Here is a 25085-nt window from a genome sequence, read left to right as displayed (position 1 = left end):
AAATCACGTTGAAAGGTGTTGCAGGATGAGGACTGTATCCATACCTTACGTGAGACAGTCAAAGAAGCTTAGAGGCAATCTCTGCTTGGTAAGGGGACTGAAAGCATGAGTGACTGATCATTTCTGAAATGTGTTAATAGAGTCCCACAGGCTACCTGAATCACATTCAAAATGTCAATCTTCCTGTGGTATCTACGGCAATAGAAGTAGATGACAAAACTAGGAACATTTCATTGCCATCTGCTCAAATAAACCAGAACTTTCTCTCCTCACCTCCCTTCTTCAGGTCTTTTAGTCCCAAGCTTCAAAGCCTTATTTGCATTCATGCAAAATCTATTTACAGTCAACTTCACTGTGATACTGGAGCTTCTCCCCCATACCCCTAAGACACAAAGCAAAGCTGGCCAGGTGTCCCTAAACCACAGAGCCAGCTGCTCCAAACCAAGCTCACAGGAAATAGCAAGGAAAATATGCAGAATTTGACACATCTGGAATAGATTGCAGAGTCTTTGAAAATACTGTCCCAGTTCCCTTCCTCCTGCTGATGAGATTTCAGGCTTCCAAACCAATGCATCAACTACAGAGGATTAGATAACGTGTACATTTTTAACTCTGCATATTCTTTCTGACCAAATGAGATTTTTTCCCAGGTAGTGCACAAAGTATGTGTATGAAGCTTCCTATAAAATGCATGGACCAAACAGAAGTAATTCTACCAGAAGTTGCTCCTTAATATGGGAAAATTGATATAGTTGAAAAATAGTGCTAGTTGATTTTGGTAAGCAAAGAAAACGAAGAAATATTGCCTGCTTTGCAAGGTTGCATTAACTCTTTATAAGAAATGTCCTCACAGTCTGTTGTCATAAAACAAGAAATGAAAAGGAGCAGGAAGGGTTGGTTAGTACCCATTTTGCCAAGTAATTTGTCTGTAATTCCATGTTGACACAAATACTGCAGTATACATTTCTCAACACGGAGTACAAAAAACCCCAAAAAAGCATTAAGTCATAATTAGCAAAACAAAGCAATGCTTTATTATTCGCTTCTTTTTCTTCTGGACAATGAATGCAAAAGAACACAGAAACAAACAGAAGTTTAGAAGGAAATCCCAATAGGATATTGAACATAATACTTAACTTTCTTCTTCCATAAAAAGCTGAGAAGTAGAGGTGCCCCTAAAGTTTTAGTCACTAACAGTTATCTCTGAAAGATTAGGAAAATGAAAATGTTTACATATGTATATTTTAAACATTAATTATAGATACAAAACTCAATACAGCACTAGCTTAACACAACATAAACCTCACTGTTTTTAACGTTAGTAATAAAAAACCAGAATTGTAATTAAAAAGAAAAATGGAGGAAACTATTTGTACATTTTTCCTCAAAGGTGCAACCAACAGCCAATGTATTTTTGCAACTGAGATTCCAGTTGTACAAAGGACTGAGATGTCGTCTTCTATTTAAAGAAGAAGCATAAATTTCACAAACTTTAAAAGAAACTACACATGCATGAACTGCAGACAGTACCCCTTAAAGAGATGATATTTATAAGAACATAATGGCATACCTTAAACGAATAAAAGGAGAAGTAAAACACATTTTCTACTTTCAGAGCTTTAAAAGATTTTTTTCCCTTCATAGATTACTTCCCAAATTACCTTGCATTTAAACTTGTTTGTTCTTATGAAATGGCAATGTATTTATTCTAAACAAGCATTATAAAGTAGTTGTAAGATTTTTTTTGAGAAGCACTCAATGTGGATGTTGTATTTATAGTGACCTCAAGAATGCAAACCTCTGAAATTACATCTACTACTAACTAAACCTTTAATAGCCAATTAACAAAAAATATGTATATAGTTCTAGGATTAAACAAAATTTAGAGAATATGCTGTTACAAAATATATTTTGACATATTTCCTAAGAAGCAATTAAAACAGTCATTTATGCAGAGTTATTTACAGGGGACTCAAAGTGTATCAGTTTTAGCACAAACCAGTATATTGGGCTGAATTCAATAAAACATTGGCGAATATAAGTTTGTGACAAGGAATTTTGGGGTTTAGTAAACTTAAAAATGTTCTATACAATCATTAGATGAATCTAAATTATATAAAAAACCTGTCTAAACTGGTTAATCTGAATCATTTAATGCATTTCATTGTACTCAGAAGTTCAGATCACCAAGTCAGTGGTACACACAAGCTGTGGAACAAGTTACCACTCAAATCTTTCAGATACAACAAGCACAGATTAACTGAGTCTGACTGCACCTAATCTATACTTACAGATAGTTTGTTCTTACTTCAATACTATCTTTTTAACAAGCACATATACAAATGTGCTAAAACAAAAGGCAGCAATTATAAATATTTACTAGAATGACCAGAACTGGTACTTGATCATAAAGCCATCCTGTCATTCATTTTTGAAGCCATATTTTCATTAATTTGTCTTCTGGTTTTAGTAGTCTTCTATCTTATTAACTTGAAGGGTTAGAGATCATCTGGAAGTTTCACACCAGCATAGGAAAGGAATGTCTGTTCGATGCAGTCTGGAGATAAAGAAAAATTGCACTTCAGTTCATCACCATGACTCACCAGAAGCAGTGTTGCTAAGTGACCAGCAAACCTGAACTGCAAGCAAAACAGAAGCCTCCCTACCCCCCATGACAGGATGGGAGAAAAACCACAAACATTTTCTGTTATTCAGTTATGATTTCAGAAGAACACCTGAGAATATTTCAAACTGCAGGGGTGTTATTATTTATTAAAACTAAGAATTAGTGTAGAGGAGTCACTTTAGAGGAGCTTACTTGTCTATGCAAGAACAAGGACATTTAAATGCGATAGCAATTAATTTGAACTTCTTGTTCCAGTACTTCAGATGCTTCAAAAACATAATATTTATGTGTTCCTCTCTCTAAACAACCCACAGACCTTATAAGCCCACAACCCACGCATCTCAGCAGTGCTTACAGGTAAAGAAAAAATTCAAAGCCACTGAACTCTGATAGGACAGCTCATTAACTTCAGTAAGTCCTAGGTTAAACAGTGCTTCTTCCCAACACAAAATTTTAACTGCAGAAGAGTAAGGAATCCCAGATGGCATTATCCTACACTTTCACTATTCTCTTCAAACTACAGTTCTCAAATACCGTTTAGTCCTAACAACTATTTTTAAAAACAGTATTTTTTAGCTTTACTGTACTGAAAGCTAACAGATATTTTCAGTCACATCTACAAATTACAGTATTCTGAAGAGGTTACCAAAACACTAAGAAAAGAAGCCATATCTAACTGTTGCAAAAAGGCAATGCTGCCATGTAGTTGCTAATTTATATTGAATGCTAAAAAGCAATCCACATCTCAGTTAATTAACTTACTGCATAATTTGGGGGGAAAAATTAAATTTAAAAGAAATATCATGTCACAGTTACATTAACAGGTTTTTTTTTTCATAATCAAGTGTATATTGTATAGCACACATTCATCATTAGCTGTTTTTAAATGTTTATGCTTGTCTTATATAAAAAGAATCAGGGTTTTTTCCCCCTGTCAAATAGTGTGTCTGCTTTCAGGCTTTGAAAACGTGTTGCAGCTTAATTCAAAAAAATTGATCAAATCCTGTGATCAATCCTGAAGAAAATTTATAAAATACTTTTTTTTTTTACAGCAAACATAGTTTCTCATGTATGTCAAAATATAGTCTTTAAGCATTTTTAGTTAAGTGCAGAGCAATGAAAACGCTGCAATACATTTTCTAGGCTAAATTTATCTTGTCATGCAATTTAAATTTAAAAAAAGTTGAATGCAAAAAAAGACCCCTGGTTTTAGTTACATAGTGAAGTCCAATAAATCCACTTAACGGATAAATAGTATTAAAAAAAAAAAAGAGTGGATACATGCCAGGCTGATTAGTCAGCTACCTGAAGGATACATAAAGCACATTGTTGCATACACAATAATCATACTTGTACATGACTGTCTTAATCCAGTCATGTAAAGAGAGACAGTACTCAACTATTGTTTGCATGTTCAGACCCATGTCAATCAGATTTAATATGCAGGCAGATGAGTGCTTCCTAACTTGCTGACGACAGGTTGACTACAAAAGCCAGTTTTTCCAGCACAAAGGACAGTATCCTGACAGCAGCAGATACTGTTTCTTAGGAAAAACACATTCCTCCTAATTTTTGCTGCTGAACATTAGTTCCAGGACCAACTAGAGGCATTGAGGATGCTTTCAAGTAAGAAACTCCACACATCTCCAAGTCCATGAAGAATATATACACAGTATTCGTGACAGATGTTCAAAAACCATGCAACATCTGCTTTATGACAAAAGTTTGACTATCTATTTCTAATATTTCTTTCTTCATTTTCCTGGAAAAGATAACCTCATCACTAAAAATGGCTTACCTTCAGTACAAGAAAAAAAATCTTGTTCTGTGAGCAGCTGCCATGCTTTCAGACATATTTCTGACTTTAAGATAATTAACAAAGCCTCGAAAGAACAAGAGGAGTCCTGGAAGTGTAGAAAATGCACAAAATTAAGTATATTAACATAAATACACACTATCCCACATTATTCTTATTCGCATAATTTTTAAAACCTAGCCTACAAAGTAAATTGAAGTCTTCATTTATCATTCACAAATTCAACAACTAAGTCAGCTTTCATCTCGTGACGGAAGAATTCAATTTTATGAAAGGTTTTCCACCAATTTTAGTGATTTAGACTTCAAATGTCTTCAGCTAAAAAGACTGCTTGAAAATACTTACAAAGATGGAAAAAATCCTGAAACATAAAAGAATCTGTTTTGCAAATTTGCAAACTCTTTTCAAGTAGAGCTCTCAAAATAAATTACTAGTGTGTTAGAAGAGTACCTGCTTCACAAAATGTACCTTTAGCAATAAGCACAATAAATGTACTGTGAGTCAAAAGAGGGAAAAATAAGAAAGTAAGGATTGCTCTAGCAAGAAGCCAGTAATGAATTATAGTAGATTAGGACTTGAGATTTAACTATCTGTAAAAAAAACACCAGTCCAAGAGAAGGAAGAACAATTGCCAAAGAAAATTACTCAGCATATGTCAATATTACAGTTTTTGCCAACTCTAAATTTATTCAAAATCTTTTACATTATTTACATTTCACTGCATTTGAAAGAATATTTCAGCTAAGAGGAAAAAGATGTAGATAATAGTCACAGAGAAGTTACATTTCCAATAATGGCACCTTGAAGATATATGCTTATGTGAATACACACATGTGCATTAAAACTCCAAAGGTTCAAATGACAATCTAAACTGAGGTTCTACAAATTCAGTAAAGGATTTAATTATTTTCTTTCTTATATGATGCACTTTTCCATCCTGCTATCCTGGATGAGCCCTTGATTTTTTGTAACAATCAATTCCTCCCTAAATGATTTTTGTTTATGATTGTTTTAACTTTCCTCAGTAAGATCTTGACTGCAAGTTTGTTACAAAACTTGCTACCCAAAAGCTACCAGAGACAGTTCCCCTTTCAACTGAAAAGAATTTGAAACAGCAAAATGGGGGCAGGCAGCTCTTTAGGTGCTTGATAGAGTATTTTCGGCATTATAAATGTTGGAAATTCAGTCCAAGTTCAACCCATATTTTACATTTCTCTGTTAAAGGAAGAAAGAAAAACCACTCCACTTTCCATGGTGATCCTCAATAAGAAACACTGGCTGACACTTAAATTTGAAATTTAGAAATGTGTCTCTCCAATTTCTTCACTGATACATGACAGCTCTTTGGAAGTAGACCACTTTGCTCTTCCGTGATGCACAAGCAGATTTTTCCAGCTGTTGAAAGAAGGAAAGCGAGCAGAAACGATCGATGAACAGCAGAAGAGAGGAGATGGCAGTAGGTGGGCTGAAGGATGTCAAAGGGCTATGCAAAAGAAAGACTCCAACTCATTCACTTCTGGACAGAAGCTGGACATAGTACTTTGTGTGCTCTAACAAAAGGTTATCCAAAACAACAAAACACAGATCTGGTTGGCAGTGTTCCCATGACATGATAATACTCCTCCATGTCATTGTAAGTAGTTTTTTAAGGTAGACTTCTTCTATGGTGTTCTAGCAATACCATAAAGCCACTTCATCACTTTAAAAATGATTTGTTGGCATACTTTATGCAAAACCTACATAAGGCAAGGGAATGCTGACTGCCAGATGCACACTCTATACCTCAGAGTGCTTTTTATTCCAACTTGTGATTTAAAGAAAAAATAAATCCTCAAACACTTCAGACCAAAAATAAGGCTTTCCCAAATAAAAGTGAGCTACTTCCTGAATATGTGCAAAAGACCAGTAAAAAGAAAAATGACAGCTTTTTCCATAGAGGGAGCACTAGGGGAGGAACACTATTTTTATGCTAAAGAAAAAAGGTGTCAAACCTCAATTTCAGGCACCACGGGCTTTGTTTTAATTAAAGACTTATCTGGAGATGTTTGTGCCTGCAAAGAGTCATTTCACCTACTTCAATACAATAACCTCAAAAAATACAAAAGCATTCCAGGGACTGATGCTGTGAGCTGTTAAACATTTGCAGGTTTTATGTATATCAAGCAACCAAGTGCACAATAGCAGAGAAAGGTGGACATTAGAGAGTCTGATGAATGCCCTCAAATGCTACTAAGAGACAGATAGAGAAATTTTTGGGTAATGTTGTTTAAGATTTTTGACATTTCTTGCAAGATAAATAGTGAGTCACAGTGAAGATCTCAGAGTTGGTCTTTTTTCTTAACTTACTCAATGCTTCATTCTAACATTTGCTGTTAGCCACTTGAATCAATTGACTCAAAGGGAAGAGTGCCACCTACTGAACCAGCAACAGTTTACCATGCTTCCAGAGCTGGAAACAGAAATTAAAATGCATAGCAGCATTCACTTCTGTAAAAGAAAATCATTCCAGATTCCATATCCAAATTACAAAATCCACAGCTGGAGAAAAGTTATAGTGGTTGGGCTTTGGTATACCTTCATTAAAAACAAACACAAGAGCACAATTTGATGTGCATCAGACTTGAAACACGGGCAGACAGAGCTCTTAAGAGAAAGCTGACATCATGGGACCACTGTGATCACCAAGCATGAAACCATTCTCTCATCCTACTGAGAACTGCTGATGCAGTTTGCATTTCAAAGGACTCAAAAAGGACATTTTGTGACCTGTGCACAAGACAGCAGACTCCACCTTCCTAGGCTCAGACACATTTCTTAAAATTTAATACTTGACATATAGGTTTATACATGTAACTACTACTTATCACATAAGGCCAAAGTTTCATTACACAGTTCTGCACCCTTAGAACAGTAGAAGCAATTTAAAAAGCACAAGTTACAAGTCTTGGTTTTACACATAATCCCTTATGCAGAACAAAATTTTTTGAGCTGAAGGGTATTTGAATAGTCCACAGTTCACACAATAACACCACTACGGTAACCAATAACCTCATGAATAGTATGGAAATAAAAACAAAACAAAATTATCAGCAGCTAAGGAAAAGCACATAGCTAAACATGTTAAAGAACTCTTATTTACAGCTACATGATTCATCTTTGAGTACTTCCACATCAAAACAGAAATGAATTCAACTGCCACTTACCAAGCACAAGAAATATCCACCAAAGCCAGTACTGTCCATTGAAATATCCAGTAAAATAATCTGAAAACTGAAATTCATAGAGGAGGCTTAGTTGCAGTAAGATAGATGACTAAGACATATTTAATGCACTATGCAAATAGAGAAAGCAAGGAGGAAAGAGCAAGTTAAAATAAATGTATCCTACTAAAATTCAAAACTAGTATATGTACAGCAGTCTATTACACAAATAAAACATTTCTATTATCAGTTGGTTTGCAGCAAAGTAATGAAAAATCTCTAAAAAATACGTGTGTGTACCCATGTAAAATATATATGTATATATGAAAACACTCTTGTATTACTTGCCAGTAATCTGTCATTTTTTATTATAATGAGTCACCACTTGTTGATTTTCCCCTTTTCCCCTCAGTGCCTGCCATCCCAAACACATTACAGCAGCCTGCTGCTTTAGATATTAACACGAAAAGCCACATTAGTTTAATCTTATCAGACAGGGATGTTCTGCTGACCCTACAAAAGGGGAGCTTTTGACCTTCTGTATACCCCCTACTGTTAATCGCTGCCATGAATACCAGCCCCATAAAGACCCCCAACTCATTTAAGTCTTTTCATTTTCAAACCAGCATTCAGTTCCCAGCAGTGAGCTGAACGCAACTAAATGAACCTTGAAGTGCCATTTCAACTGTTCCTGCGAGTGACCACAGCAGACAGTTTTGTCCTCCCTGTGATGTGGGAGGCAGCTGGAGGGCAGGGTGTGATCGTACTGGAGACAGGTATCTGTGCCTTTACCAGACGCCAGACTTCATGCTTCACTGATAAAAAGGCTAATCAAAAGTCTCCAAAACCCCCACAAAAAGTAGAAATGGGGAGATGAGTGAAGAGTTGCCAAAAGGAGGAAAATAACCTACTCAGCAGCTCTGCACACTTCCCATACGCTTCTACCCTGCTATCATTCATTATGTTTACTGCATCCTGACTTTTGTGCTTAGTGCTTCCCATTTGCCCTTTCTAGGACATTTCAGTATATCTAACAAGAAGTAATGGGAGGGGAAATAAAAAACCCTGAACAAACAAAAGAACCCCCACAAAAACAACAAAACAAAGAAACCCAACACAAAAAATCCCAACCAAACAAAAGATACTGGGCCTCATATACAACCAGATGAAAATCTAAGACATATAAAGAACTGTAGATAAAGGTGGTTTTTTTCTTCCACATATTTGCTCCAGAATAAAGCCAGATTATGTGAATTCTTTGAGCCAGATTATGTGAACTCTTTGAGTATATAAGAGTATACTTATATAAAAGTACAAGTATTCATTTTGACCATCAATCAAAGAAAAAAAGCAAGAAACAGAATTGCTAAATTGAACTAAAGAATTGGTATTTTACATTATCCATATATAAATACGCAATTCCTAGGATTTTGACAACATGTTGACATTGATCTCATCTCACTTGTTAGTCAGTATTTTCAATTCTCTAAACATTATATCTGTGTGTGCTTATAAATATATATCTATAATCATACACACACAAACATATCAAGATACTTTTCCAATAGTTACAATTTCATTTAATTGAAAAGAAGATTCACTAAAACCAACAATCAAATACTTGCCCACATGCACTGCTCTCCTCTCCTACTCTCCTTGGGCAGAATCAGCCATGTCTGCAGAATCTCCCCAACAGCAAAATTGTGCTTTTGTTCCCCCTACCGCCTTCCTTTTCCCCAGTAAAAACTGATACACATCAAGCATACATGAATTCAGGCTGTTTAGACGCTAAATAGTTTTGTACTACTGACCCTGAGTGAAAAAGAAAGAGCTTGAAAGAAAAGGACAGAACAATTTGGTGCACACAGGCCTGCTTGTGTGTCACCATTAAAATGACTGTCAGCACACACCTCACGAGCTTTCTGCTCTTGTCTCTAGGAAGGGAGACAATAGGGGAACATTATGATCTTCATTATGAAAAACTCCATCCCTGAGGTCTTGAAATTGGCCAGCTCTAATATTTCAGAATTAATAATGGATTACATACAATAATTTAATTATAGTCTAGAACACAGTAATTCTCTGTTCTAAAGGAAGTTTAGCATATAATTAATTTGTATATTTGTTTTGAGCACATTTTCCAGCAGAGGGAAATAATAAAAGTGACACAACAAGCAATTTCTGCCCTCTGTTCAGTATGCCTTAAGGGAAGGTGAAAATATCCCAAATGAACACATAGCTGAAAAATTTATGTCTTCTCTCTCTATTAAGATATATTCTATCCCAGCCCCTGAATTCCAACAAATACACCAGAATCACATCTGGTCCAGCAGCATTTCCCTGCTCTGAACGAGCAAAAAGGAAATTAAAAAAAAAAGTTCTAAGGATGAATGTACATATGCAGAAAGGACCATGCAATCTTCCAACAATTTTTTTACTATCATGCTAAGTCTAAGTCAAGTTACTAACACACACACTGAGAAAAAAATATTTAAAAAAAGATTACTGGTGGCAGAATATGAAAGATATGTAGGTTATCCAAGATCTTTTTCTTCATTAAATGGGACAGGATTTTAAATGTTGTGTCTCACAGATAAGCCAAATTCAAGTTCAGAAAGCACCATTACATTTCATCTAGCATCCACTTAGCTAAGTAACTTGCATTCAGCTACTGTGCCTTTTGGAAAAGTATCGAGTTTTGCAGAGAAAACATCAAGACTCAAGCATTTAATATTGTAAAAATGTGACTAACTTCATATTTAAGTTGGACTTGGTCCCATATGTATCTTACAAGGAATAAAATAATCAAATACAAGGAAGAAATGCTTTCTTACATTCCTTTCCTAACAGTCTAAGACATCTATAAATCTTTCATGCATGACACTGTAATACCAGTGATATTTTAGGTACTTGCTCCACTTCTGTAGAATTTTAAATACTTGTAAAAGGAATGAGTAATTTGGTATTTATTTTACTAGAAATGTGAAGATCAAATGCTATGTCAAGTAAAAAAAAGAAAAAATAGTGGTTTTCAATTCCCTTATTATATCCTTGAATAAATTATGTGTTTGTTGTACAGAGTCTGTATTGTGTGAATCAAGAAACATACCCGTACAATAAGAATCCATTTGATCAGGGAGAGACCAAATCCACAGATTGCACCATACCTTCCAGCTATGGTATTTGTTATACAGAAGGATAAACAAAATCCAATCCAGTTGAAAATAAATGCCACTATAAAATAAAAGAAACAGTAGCTTCTGTTAATCTGTAGAGCTACGCAAACAGACTTCACACTAATTTCACTTTTAAACTACTAAGGACATGCTTACACAGTCAGTTAATTCTCTTCCAGTAATTCAGGCTTTCAGAGATTGACTTTGAACCCAGACATTCCCCCTGGTATAGTCACTTAATGACAAAGCAAATGGTAAACAGGCTGGAACCTACAACTTTACACTAGAGAAAATTCCAACATAAAAGAAAGTATTATACTGCCATAGACATCTAACCAGATTATACTGGACATGAAAAGTAAATTCACAAAAAGGACTATAACATACAAGATTTGGCTTAAAACAAAGAAGAAAAACCCGTTCTGCACCTTTATAACCAAAAATATAGTTACACGCACACATATGTGCATGTATAAAGGCTGCAATGTTTAGCTTTATCCATTTTCGATCTAACAGAATAAAAGTATCCACTCTTGCTCCAAAAACTTAGTGTAGAAATGAAGGTAAGTTGAGAAGCTGATGTTTCATGAGTCCCTTAGATCTATATTTATGCCTTCTCTTTTAGCTCTATATTCATAAGACATAAGTAGCCTTGGCAGCTTTACACAAGTTAAAAAAATCAATGAACAAAAAGAACATTGATCATAACTACCACTATTGCTTCAATTAACACTTTTACACAACCCCCAGTTTAACAATTTAAAGTTTCATATCTGCATATGTACTTGGCAATCAGCATCATCATCTGCATTGACTTCAGGCTGCATGCATTATATCAAACTGTGAGAATTCAAAATTAGGGGAATGACCCAGCTTAGAAATCAGTGAGGGCATCCAAAAAGAGAGCCACCAAACAGAAGAGCTGGAGAAACTGGTAAGAGGAAGGTAACTTAGGGATTCTGGAGAGAACATGACAGTGGAAAGTTGAAAACATTAGGGAGCTCCACAGTAAACACAAGAATCACAGAGGAGGCTAAAAAGGTATGGAAGAGGGGCAGCATGGAACAAAACCCCTGCCAACAAATTCTCAGTGTTTAAAATCCCATACTTAGCTACATGAAATTCAGACATTAAATCGTCAGAGGAAAAATGAGTCTGTCTCTTCAGTTAAAGTTTGAACACACAACTAGGAACAGAAAATTACTCAATTTTTTTTTAATTAAAGTATTTTGAAATACTATCTATTAAACCCCATTATTTTTATACTTTAAAACCTTATTAAAATTTTCCCAATAATCTACATGAAGATGCAATGATATGCTCACAAATGCAAAATCAAGTCTGTGAAACTGCAGCAGGATTCCATGAACTTTAAACACATGGAAGTTCCAAAAGTTTTGGAGGACTTCACATCAAAATAGTCATTTAGTTCAAGTGAGAAAACATCTTGCATTGCTCAGAGGCATGGGTAAAAGATGGCGGCAACAAGAATTCTTACTTTTATACAATTAAATCTAAAAGGACCCCAAGAAACAAAACATTGAGCAAAAACCCAAAACTTTGAGCAAATGCTGATCCAAACTGGCATATGCAGAGGAAACAAACAAAACCAATCCAACTCCTGCTAAAAAACACCCCTACAAAACAACATTGCGACCCCAACATTTACCTATTTTTCTAAGATACATTTACATTTGAGACAGCCTAGACAAATTGTTTTGATTTCCCTATTTTAAGCAAGTTCTCCAAACCCACCATCTTTTAACAGTAACAGATTTCAAAAGCTCCTTATTCAATGCATTCTCTGATCCTGCCTCAGCAAAAGAGCTCACTGCTCTTTCTCCCCACTACTCAAGCTACCAAGGGTGACTTTTACTATGGTGAGGCATACCTAATGACAGGTATCTTAGAAAGGACACAAGATTCACATGTTTCTAATGGTCTATGAGCACTAGAGAAATTCTCAGAATATGTACAATTTTAATATATTTTTTTAATTACCTCAACTCATTTGTAAATGCATTATAAAAATCATAGATTTTCCAATCATAAATACAGGAGGGAAAAAAAATAGCTTTTTATAATAAAAAAGGAGCACTAACCATTTTACCTTACTTTCAACTTGAACTAAAGGAATATTCAAAATAGAATGCATAAGTATTTGATGGATGTTTAACATCAAGGTATTTGCCCAACTCTTGAAAGTAAAGGCATCAGCATGTTCCAGTCCTGTTCACAGTAGGGTTTTTTTCTCTCTAATCAGTCTGCTGTTCTATCAAGTTACATAAGTAGCTAATACAAGCAGAAAAGACAATGTTATAAAAATTGTAAACTATGCAAGTTCATATATTCCAATAAAACTGAAGTACATGCAGAAGAAAAATCTCATTATTTAAGTTTTTATCTGCAACCATTTGCTAGAAAACTTGTACAGTCAGGACCTAAGCAAAAATCTATGTCTTCAGCAGCACAAGGAAGATGTAACTTCCACTGCTCTAAAACACAGGCAATCAGGGAGATTCTCCCAAAGTGCCTTGGTGTTGCATCATTTTAACAAACTTAAGAAAGGCAACTATAATGTCTACATGTTTTCCATATTTGCCATTACTTCTCTCTTACATCTCATGTCCCACCACTGCTTTGAAAATCATTTTCCTGTTTCACTCTGATTATGAAATACAATATTTACTTTCAGAAATGCATCTTCTGAGCAGACTGCAATTCCCTCCAATTGCTTTTCTCTACATCAAGATCAGCCTCATTTGCCCATCTGTATATCTTTTTCATCATGTGCATCCATGTGTATCTTCTGTCAGCCATGCAAGCTCTGAGCTTTACCAGCTTACACTGTATCTGGTAAGAGTTGCTGCAATAAATTCCTACATAATTCCTGTCTCAACTTATTACTGCAATGAAAGTTCTTCGTCATTTTCATCCCTATGTTGTCATAGAGAAGCCACAGCACAAGCTCCCCCATCGCGCTGAGGGAGAAAATTGACCAGTGAGGGGAGTGATCAGTAAAAGGAATTATGCACTAATTTCTCTAGAATTACCAACTTCCTTCTCTAGCTACTAGAGACAACTAAGTCGTTGTACAAGCTCCTTGCTGCAATAAATGCTATCCTCCACTACTTTTCTGCATCCACTTTGTGTAATGTAAGTGACACTGCTCAGCTGCTTGAGATGATCTCATCCATCATACAACATCAGCTTCCATGACATTCCTGCACAATGTACCTGCCATGACACTAATAATGGGCTGTCATAAGGAAAGCCATTCCTAAAACTGAGGGGGAAAAAATCTGGTGAGCTCCTACAACCACATCATGACCCTAAAAGAGAATTCTTAACTTCTGCTTGCCCATTTTCTACATGCAGCCAGATTCTGTGTGCATCCTGTAGATCTCCTCTGCAAATCAAACCACTGTGCAAGATTTGTTTTCTATCCCAAAAGTGCTTACATGCCTACTTGAGCCCAGCTTTCAATTACTGTCACCTTTCCATTAACATATTTCAGACATTTAGACTAAACTCATGCTGACTGCACTGGCATCATGACTTCAGTATCTACTTTTAATACTCTAGACCATTCAGAGAACTGGGACTGATAGAAGTATGGTTTTTGAATTTTTTAATTCCTGAGGTGACTACAAAAGGAAAAAGTCCATATAAATGCAATTCATATAAGAAGAATATAAGCTTTAGCATTATCTCCTCATGACAACAACTATGTGGGTGATAATGACTCACATAAGAAATGGGTTTTTGGGAGAAGGAGGGTTGCACTCAAGATGTTTTTAATAGAGTGTTTGTGATGCAATGTAATCCCTACATTTATACTGTATTTCTCCTCAAGGTTTTCAGTATAATAACCCCAGCCAAAATACAAAGTACAAGACTTTTGAGTTGTACGTCTTGAAATACAACAGATGAAACAATAATGACAATCACATTACATTGTGATTTTTTCTCAGCTGCTCCAGCACTTCACCTGCTGATCTTTTTTACTTAGCTTTCCACAACTACACATTATTCACTTACGTTTTAAGTATCATGAAAAGAAGGCAGTAAAACTGATCGGAAGCTTTATGTTCCAAATTTTAGCCATGAATCAAGCCTGTAAAAAGATTATAATGGCAACTACATATACAAAAAGCAACTAATGCTCCGTTATAGTCTTTACTCCACAATTTGTTTGTTCATTTACTTGTTATTTTAATATATAGAAAAACACCAAAGAGCTTAATGCTTTATACCTGGCCTAGACTTACTAAACATACTGCAATAATAAATAATTCTTTCCAGGATTTCATGGCACGAATTGTTCTTCCCACTCCTGCATACAATTTGTTCCATTCTTTAACTGGGATACAGATCTTTGCTCCATTCTGAGGGTTCACTTACAGACTGATGATCATCACTTGAAGTGTTGGCTGTCAGCTTCCACAGAAAACAGATAACTTGTTTCCTAAGTAATTCATGTTCAGAAACATTCCTTGACAATTTATTCCTACTTCTTCATTACTCTTGTTGCTATGTTTTTCTTACTACCCAAGTAGAAGCTCCCTCATTCCAATTGTTTTGTTTTATATCTAATGAATACAGAAAAACTGTGTAAGTCAAATTGTTTCTGCAGTAAGAAAGAAGTTAAGTGACTGTGTTTGAAGGTCAGTCTGCCTCCCCTAATAACCAGAGAGAAATAAGAACTCAAAACAGTTTCCCTATCTCCCAACATTTAAAATTTTAATGAAGTAACTTCCCCTCAGCTTCTCTTGCATGACTAAGGGAAACCTGCAGAACATTTGTGAAATAGATGTGCAGAAGTCAGGTTTCCTAAAGTAACACAGAGGAAGCCTCCCATGGGAACTTCAACCATGCTTACCACTCCTCAGGAAGTACCTACAAGGAGACCGTGCTCACCCTGAACTCGTGCTACAACTCTGCCTTCCAAATTGGACCCCCTTGAAACGCCCAAAGAAGGTATCCCAGCTTGTGTGCAGTTTATTGACTGCTTGAGACAATTAACAGGTTTGAAAACTGTATGAACATTTATTTACAAAACTTCGGTACGGTAACTTTCTGTTCCAGTATAGTGTCTAGGACACTTTGTACATTTGCATTTTCCTATAAAACCAGGTTTTATTGCAGTGAGTTATACAGTGCTTAAATAGCCTAGATGTTCTAAAAGGTCAGATTTACGTATGAGAATTTAAGCTTTGTTTGTACTACTGAACACTTTTCTCCATTTTTATCTCCTTATTAACCTATCCGTGAAGTTCAAATTCATTTTGCCTATGCTGCAGGGACAACCCAAAACTCCCTTACATGGTTTCAAAGAATTCAGATAAGCTCCACAATTCCTCTTGGGGTCCACAGGAAAAAAGGTTGGTTCTAAAGCATTCCTTAAATATAAAGGAAAACCATATAAGCCTTTTAATAACGTCCAAAAGGATCTCCTTCAGATAACATACCAGTATGAGTTTATCAGACATAATTCAAAAGACTTCCACTACAGGCAGATTAGCAGGAAAACCAAACCCTTTGTTCATGACAGTTACTTACTGTATCACAATAACAGCTGTGTTCAAATTGGGAAGATACAGCTCAGAAATTCCTCCTTTTGGTTGTTGATACAAAAAAAAAAATACTCCAAGAAACTCACCCACTAACTTCCTCTGGCATTCTAGAAAATTTCTATCATGCTGTACAAGGCACTTAAAAATACAAAATAGAAAAAAAAATATGAAGTGGTCCAATAGAATTTTTTTTTTCCATTTTGCATTCATAGCAAAATGAATATTCGCTTATATATTCATTTCCCTCAAAATAAGAAACTGACAGACACCATCCTGACCATTGGAGAGCAGATTCTTAGCTCATCAACATAATCACAGATTAAGGGCAGCACCAATTTCCTGAAACATGATTTTACCATATATCAGAAATAAAAAGTATTGCTTTTCAAAGGTTTTTCACCAAGTTTCTGGATCAAGCCAAAAAATCCAGCTCCTCATGCAAAGAACTTCACTTCTTGAGTGTGTATTGTATTATTCTGTTTCATCCTGCTAAACAGAACAACACTTTATAGCTTAGATGGGAAACAGGTCTGTAACAGGCATGCAGCAGGCTCCTAAAACGACCAAAACCCCCCAAAAAACAGATCTGGCCACTAGATGGCCTGGAGATAGCAATTTTATGCAGCGTGGGCAGCTACCACTAGATGGTGGATACATATCGCTAAGTGACTGCAATATGCCGGTAAGCTCAGAATAAAGTTTGTTTTGCTACACTTCACTTGCATAAAGTGAAATTAAAGAATTTAACTTATTCTTATACTTAAAGCTATCTGCCCCTGCTTCCATCCCCAAGATCTTCCAGTGCTGTACTTGACAGTCAGGGAGGAAGTGGGAGAGCATATCTGGAACAAGACATTTGTTCATTCTCCTTTCACTAGAGAGCAGTTCCTGATACAGTTCTCTTACATTTTAACTATGCCAGGGAGTTTATTTGAGGCTTTCTGTGATCTGCCACCTCTACTTGCATTTGAAGATATCCCACTCTGGGGGAAAACCCAAAAGACAGCCTTATTATAAATTTCATTTTACTTGCTGCTCTCCTAAATCTGCTTACATCAGCTTCCTGGAGACTTTTATCTCCTTAGTGGACAAGCAGGAATACATGACCCCCACAATGTATACCCTCATTATGTTAAGATCATTTTTCATTTAATTCACCAATTTCCCAAGAAAAATTACTAAAAATTAACATTTCAGGTCTATTACTATCTACAACTGGTTTTGTGAACTCCTCATACTATGAGCACAAACAGCAAGTAAAGTTTATCAATTTCCCTGTGTAACCAGTATCCATTATAACCAACACATTCCAATTAAATACACACTTGCATAAATACCTTACAATGTGTACACACTCATTTTATGCACTTCCTTCATAGGCAAGCAAAGTCTGCAACAAAATAGTCTCAGAACAATCATGAAAAATTATGATCTACACAGTATTTTTGTCCAATGTTTAAGAGTACTGTTCTGTGCAGTCAGACTCAGCTAAATACCTATTTGAAGAGAAGGTTGCCAATTTATCCAAGTACATACTTGCATTTTTGAAGGTGGACACCAGGTTCTGGGAATGCAATTTTGGACATCTGTGACTTAAAGGACTTAAGACATATTAAAGTAAACAATTCCCTTGGTCTCCTAGTGCAGTGCTACTGAAGGCCTGAACCAGAATTTAAAAGGAAGAACAAGTTCACACAATAAAGGATCTAAACAGGTTAAATACAATAAGTTGTGTTATAGAACATAGAAAAGGGAAAAGAAAATAAAGTAAAAAAGAAAACTTAAGTCATACCTCCCTTTGACCCCAAGAATATACTCCTTCTATGTTCCAAATACAGAAAGAGGTCAGACTACAAAACTCACTTTGCTACTCTATAAACATCTTTATAGATTTGTTTTGTGAGGCAGACACATATATTTTGATCCCAAGATGCAAACATCACATCATATACCAACATAAAAAAACCTTCTGTGAAAGCATTGTAACCTGCATCTGCAACTGTTAAAGAGATTGCAAAAAAGACTACATAAGAACTTCCGCAAAACCTAGGGTAAAAGACATTATTGAGGCTTCAGTGGATAATCAATCAGCTTTAATCATGATGAATTCTCAGCAGAACATTTGGTGTATTCTCAATACCAAACTTCCATCCAGGTTGCCAAACATTTATTTCAGAAAGGGCAAAACCCTCAGAAATTCAGAATAAATAAACAATTTGTAAAACTAACGCAGCTTCCTCGTAGAAACAGCTTCTAGCTGCTAAATCTAACTTTGCTTAATGCAGTACACAAGTTACAAGACATGCACAGTGTACACACAGTACATGACAAAGAGCTTCAGGAGGGCTTGTTGAAATCAGAGATTACCTGAAAACAATGCATTTTTATATAAACAGTGGTTAGTTCAACCTGAAAATGAGTAGGGTTGGATTTGTTCCAAATAATCAATCCATGTCTGTTTAATTCACTACACTAACACCAGTAACTTTTATACAGCACATCACCTCTCTCAATTTTTTTCTAGTTAAAAATCAATTGCCAGATTTGTGTGATCTGGTCTTTAATTCACGTTGGTGGTCCAACCAGAAGATGATAGAATTTCTAGTGCTAGACCTTCAAGCATTTACTATAATTTTGCTTTGTCTCCTTATCTGTGACAGACGCTACCAAAAAAAAGGCAACATATTTGCTGTATCTGGAACAGGAAGTGTTTATATTTGAGCACAGGCAGAAAAATCTGTTCATTACAGTACATTATTGCAATTTATCACAGCTCTTTTATACTCCATAGGAAAAAGGCACAATTAAGATATACCTCAGTAGGTCTGGGATACAAGATAACTTACTGAAAAATGCCAACATGAAGATGCCATCATTGCCCACTCTAAGCTGATCTGCATCACTGAAATCATCCCGTGGTGGATACTCTTCTTCCTGGATTTACAGGTTAGTGATAATTTAGTGAAAAGTTTGGAATAACTACCTATAGGATAAAGTATTAATCATGTTTCTAAAGCTAGAAGAAAATTGACATTCCTTTAACATGTCCACATAAAGCAAGTTTTAAAAAAATAATTTATAAGTATAAAACAAATCTTATTTGCTGTTTATACTGACAGAGCCCAAATTTTCTGTAGAAGATATGTACATACTGTCTGTTCATCTTAAATGAAGCTAGAATTATTCCAGATTAGTACTTTGACAATGAAAACCCACATATATTTTTTTAAGGTAACTATCTTGGTACGTAGCCAAACTATTAAATATTTTTTTGAAAAGACATCACACAGTATGCTCTATACTTTTCCTGCTGGAAAGGTCTTCTAATAATTTCCTTAATGTAAAATAAAAGTTGTAGAATAAGGTTAGTATCTTAAGTTCAAGTGCAGATGCAACAGCACTGCACTAACCAATTTTATAACCCACAGAAAAACATAAGGAAGGCAAAGAACACCTCCAGGGTCACTAGAGGGCGCGAGCACATTAAAAGTGTCTGAAAGGTTTCCAAACTCAAAAGGCACAGCACTTGAAGTACAACAAAAGCAGAGACGTCAGTCAAAACGATCCAAAGATTTCTCCCATTGAGTCAAAATGGACCTTAAAATAATGAAAGTGAGATCTGCTTTGTTTCTCAGCACTCGATTTTGAACAGAACTTGGCAGGTATTATATATGCAGTTTTAGGAACAGGTGGAACATTGCTCCAGCAAACACAAGTTTTCACAATGACAGTTTTCATCAGGCTCTTTAGGAAGTGCTAACACCAATTAAACACCATTTTTAAACTTAAATGAGTAACATCAAAACAATGCAGGATGATACAAGTTAAATAATGTTGTCAGTAGTAGCAGTAAAATGGTCTAAACAGAAGCACAGGTAATTCTTTTCCTAATTTTTCCTCCTATTACCATAATGTATTGGAACTGACATAAGAAATTTCCTATAAAAATAAATGAAATCAAGAGTGATCAAGGGAAATTTACTTGGCTGTTTCACCCACAAGCACTTACTACAGAAATAATGTTTATGACTAAAAGGGCATTAAACAACCACAGTGACCTAAAGCTCTGTCACATGTTCCCCTTTGTAAATAGAGCAAAATAATTCACCAGGGTATAGCAATTAGGTTAAAAACATCCTTGAATGACTGCTGTACCAACTCAGAGCAGTCAGCTTAACCCTTAGTGATAGGGCTATGAAATTCCAGCTGTGCTCTGTATTTCAGATTAATTAACCAAGACACTGTATCAGATAACTTACTTAAAAAACACTGCTATTCACACAGACAATTCCAATGGAAGCACAAAAAGCCAGTTAAGCAAGAATTCTAAGGGGCTGTAATTCAGCTCCACATAATTTCAGGCATTCCTAAATGGTCATCTTAAGTGACTAAAAAAGCATCAGTTTGTTCAGCTCAACTTTGCTGCAGATACAAGACTGATGGAGAGGAAGGGAATGGGAAGGAAAGAAGGGCTGAAAAAGCATTAAAAAAAGAGTTGCATTTCAATGTGTTTATCTCTGAAATGCATGCCATAAAACTTCCTTTTTCAAGTCGGACAAAAAAAAGCAATTTCAATTTTAATTTCACAAGGTCTACAAAACCCATACATAATAATTTTGGACTTTTTAAAAATTGTCTGCTAACTACTGTACTTCATACTGGCATTTCCAAAACAATTAGTGAATTGTGCTCCATGTAAAAGCTGCCTCAGAAAAAAGGAAATTTTGCTCAATGACAGTAACAAATTTAGTAGAGGCTTCTCTGACGCTTACACATGTGAGAAACACAGGTCAATAAATACAGCTCAGGAACATGACAGCAGATATCTGCAAGAAGCGCTGTTGTATTAAGCATGAATAAGTATTAATTAATCACATTCCTTGCCAAAAAGAAAGATTAAAGTGAGTTCTCTTTACTGTCTACAAAAAACAGTGTACAAAAATTATAAGTGTTTAAGATATTAAATACTTAGAATACTAAGAAATTAAATCAGCCTATATCCACATCATTGAGGATTTTGAGGTTTTATGAGCAGTCCTGCAGACAGAAAACACTAACTGACCACTGCTCAAGCCCCACTAATACTGACTGTCTTTCAGTGCTCTCATTTGATCTGGTTGGTGTCAATTACCCTAGTCTTTCTGCAAAATATAATTGTTTGCCACCATGTATTGAGGAATGAAAACGGGCAATGAAGAACAACTGTCCTCTACGCTGATGCTTAGAGTCAAACAGATTTTTACAAAATGCTTCTGTTAGATAGTGACATTTTTATCAATGAGGTCATGTATTTTATTATATATTTATTATATTTTATTATATATTTATTTTTCTTTTTAATGAGAAGAATGTAACACAACACACACAAATCTGTAAGATACGTAACACTGTTTCGGTATACCATTGGTTTTTGGCAAATTTAGCCAAATTAAGGAAGATGGACAGCATCCTTGCTTTCTAAATAAGTTGACATCTGTAGGAACAGAAAGGTTACTGCTCCTATGACCAGAGAAACATCTGAACAGCAAATTATATTATCAACATAAATGGCATGTCACACAGAGTAATTTCTCTAAACAAAAGAACATCAAATGGTACAGAGCATCTATTGAAGCTGAATCTATTAAACCCCCATAAACTTCAGTGTTCTCTGTAGTATTCTGCAAGAGAAGAACTGTTTTTTCTCCTCAGTGTTTTTTAGCTTTTTTTTCAAACAGAAATCTAGCATGGCATACAGGGAGACAACCACCCTAATAAAGTAAAGAGTGATATAACTCTTCACAAAGCAGTGTTTACATAGAAAAACTTCTGAGGAAAAGGTCAAATTACTTAATAAACCCCATAAATTATATCTTCAGCATACAAACCAATAGGGAGAAATTAATAATGGGGAAAAAAGGCACAATTAACCCCAGAAGCATTTGTTTGCCAGCAGGAAAATTCATAGCAAAGTCTAAACTAGAGAGAACTATACCATACCTCTGGACGACTGAGGAATATTTCATCAAACAGACTCCTAGATTCCCTAAACTGGGCGTGCTAAGCATGTAAAAACAGAAAAACATAAGACAAATGCAACTGAAAAGCATTAAGTAAAAGCCATTCATTGCAACATACAAACAAAGTCATTAAACTGTTAGCAGCATTTTTGTCCATTTAAATTGCCCTTTCAAAACTGACCTTGAGGATTTGAAAAGAAAAAGCCAGGATAACTAATGCTATCACCACTGGTGACACAGGGCTAGTACAATTTCTTTGAAAAAAATGAGATCTCTGGGAGCATTTGAAAGGAACACACGTTTTTACACAATCTACTCCTGCAAGACAAGCTACACAAAGAATTTTGTAAAGTTATTGAAAGTTTCAGTAAATGTTAAGTTTGGAATTTTCGTATTATCTGTTAATACAGGCCCATGATGAAATATTTCATATGATCACATTAAAGATATTTTGAGGTGGCCTACATGATTTGGGGGAAAAAATTTGAAAGCTGTGTAATAAGTGTGCTGCCCTTCCATGTCATTTTCTACTCTTTTGCTTAATGAGTAGATTTAAACCTTCATTGCACACTTTGGAGTACACCATGAAAGTGATCACCCTCACACATTGCTCAAGGTAACAAAAGGACATTCAACTTTTTCCAATTGTTTACATTATTGCTGTAAAGAGGCAATATATCCTCATTTACAAGGAAGAAACCAGAAGCTTAGAACACAGCAGAGTTCGCATTTGTAAGAGCACTCATTTCATAAGGCTGAAAATAAAAACTGAAAAATCTATATGTTACATCATTTGTCTGTTTTGCAAAGTGTGTAACATGCAGGTCAGATAATGTCTGCAGCTGTCACTTGTGAAAGTGAGAAAACAATTGAACTTTGCACTACTGTTACATAATTAAGTTACTTATCTGTTCTTCCATGGGTATTCAGAGCTAAATCCTTCCCCTAAAGAGGGCAAAGCACCACTCAAACTATAACAAGAGCCTTCTTTCTTATTCCAGCCGCCTGCCACATTAAGACACCCTTATTACACAGTCTTAGTCTATCTCAGCGTAAGTCCAGAGGTATTAAATAAGGTAAGGATTTTGTGGAAGCATCACGTGGTAAGATAATTAAAACAGCAGTGATTAAAACTGCACTGGCACTTAATTTTCATATTATCTACAAAGCTGAAACTCAGCTTCAGCATTTCTTACTTTTTCCCCAAATCCCAACTTTGCAATCTTAATGCTGTTTCTCAAACACAGCTTGTGTGTGTGCATGCATTTGCTAAAAAAAGAAAAAGAAAGAGGGGAAAAAAACCCAAAAACCAGAAGCAAACTAAGCAGAATTACTGATAAACGTGAGCTCTTCAGCAGTCAGCAAGAATGTGACTTTCAGATACAGTTCTGATACTAACTTAGTATTGCCATTAAGTCTAGAATCTTTTAGTCCATCTCTGCACTGGGGGAATGATGTGTTCCTACTGATTTTTCATAAGTGAAATTCTTGTGGTGTCACGTAGTTCTTGAATTTCAAGATCCCCTGTGTGCTCTAGCAAAGCAGACTGTGAAAAAGTTGATTTCTCACTTCATCACTGTATCCAACTCTCTCGCCTCTTATCTCCAGACTCCTTTTCCCTCCCTGGTCCTCTTTTCTCACACACCAGCTTCAGTTCCTTTCCTAGTACTACATTTTGTCCCCACTTGGGTTCCTTTCTCCTCCCATCTCAGTTAAGCCCTTTCCCTTCTGTCTCTCATTTAAGTCCTTCTACCTTGTCCATACCATTGCCTTCCATTCATCCTTGCCTTTTCCTATTTTGACTTAAACTCTGCTCCCTTCTAGCTACCTCCCTACTCAATCAAAACACGACTTCTCTTCCCACAACATCTAAGTTTCACAGGGTCAGCCCCAATTGTCCTTCTTCCCCCCCACCCACCACTGAAGAGAGCAGAATATAGTGGCTTTCCCCTTCCCTTCTAACTGAAGGCCATGAATAATAAATCTGCTTCAAGGAACACCAAAAACTGCTATTTCTCAGGTCCAATGTTTTCACCAAAAGCAGGAAAGAGCAGCCAAAAGTTGTATCTACTTTTAGTTCTGTAATTCTACTCTGATACAGAACATTTAGAATGTTCTCCAGGAACAGCACCTCTGAAGTCCCATCCCCTTCAGAACTATGAGCAGCCTAAACTTTCTCATGCAAGACCATCTCCGTGCATTTACAAAACTTGAAGCTGTATTTATCAACTGAGGAAACTAATTTTTCAAAAATATGTGGTTTGACCAGAGGCAGGCAGACTGCTTGAGGAAGGGCAAAAGATGTTTCTGTTACAGTGACCTGAACTTTTAAGAAAGAGTAAATAAAAGTTTAAAATGACAAGACTAAAAATACTTGCTCTCTTGTTTTGGGGTTTCATTTGTTTTGCTTAGCTTTATTCTGGAAATTGCCTGAACCTCAGGCTGAGTTGTCAAGGGAGATTTCTTGTATGTCTGAAATTTGTGCATCATAGGGTTCTAGATGTGAGAGCAAAAATCTTGCAAGAGATGCACATCCTGTCTGCAGTGTCACAGATACTCTACAAGTTAGAGTTTGGGTTTTTAATGCTCCAAATTTGTAATTTCAGAATAAGGACTTGAATCAGACCAGTATTTCAGCAAAAGTTTTACTTATATGACAAGCAGTAAGGACAGACTATAAAGAATCCATGCT

General features: G+C 35.8%; 1 protein-coding gene across 2 annotated transcripts in view; it reads right to left on the bottom strand.

Annotated features, from left to right (window-relative positions):
* Positions 1 to 1005: 1005 nt before the first annotated feature.
* The window catches only part of NDFIP2 (Nedd4 family interacting protein 2), a 45974-nt gene continuing 21894 nt past the window's right edge, over positions 1006 to 25085 (bottom strand). The window contains exons 4-9 of one of the 2 annotated variants that reach the window (XM_054271435.1): positions 22374 to 22433; positions 19241 to 19328; positions 10752 to 10876; positions 7646 to 7712; positions 4425 to 4530; positions 1006 to 2557 (exon numbers count right to left, since the gene is read on the bottom strand). In XM_054271435.1, coding sequence (XP_054127410.1) covers positions 4427 to 4530; positions 7646 to 7712; positions 10752 to 10876; positions 19241 to 19328; positions 22374 to 22433 — 444 coding nt within the window. In that variant the 3' untranslated portion in view covers positions 1006 to 2557; positions 4425 to 4426. The remainder of the gene's footprint in view (positions 2558 to 4424; positions 4531 to 7645; positions 7713 to 10751; positions 10877 to 19240; positions 19329 to 22373; positions 22434 to 25085) is intronic. The other variant, XM_054271436.1, reaches the window with a different exon arrangement.

This window comes from Melozone crissalis, unplaced genomic scaffold, assembly GCF_028551555.1.
Source record: "Melozone crissalis strain CALT ecotype California unplaced genomic scaffold, PUWL_Pcris_2 ptg000013l_1, whole genome shotgun sequence".
Classification (NCBI taxonomy): Eukaryota; Metazoa; Chordata; class Aves; order Passeriformes; family Passerellidae; genus Melozone; species Melozone crissalis.
Note: the sequence above shows the minus strand (reverse complement) of the source record. Positions and strands in the feature narration are given on the sequence as shown.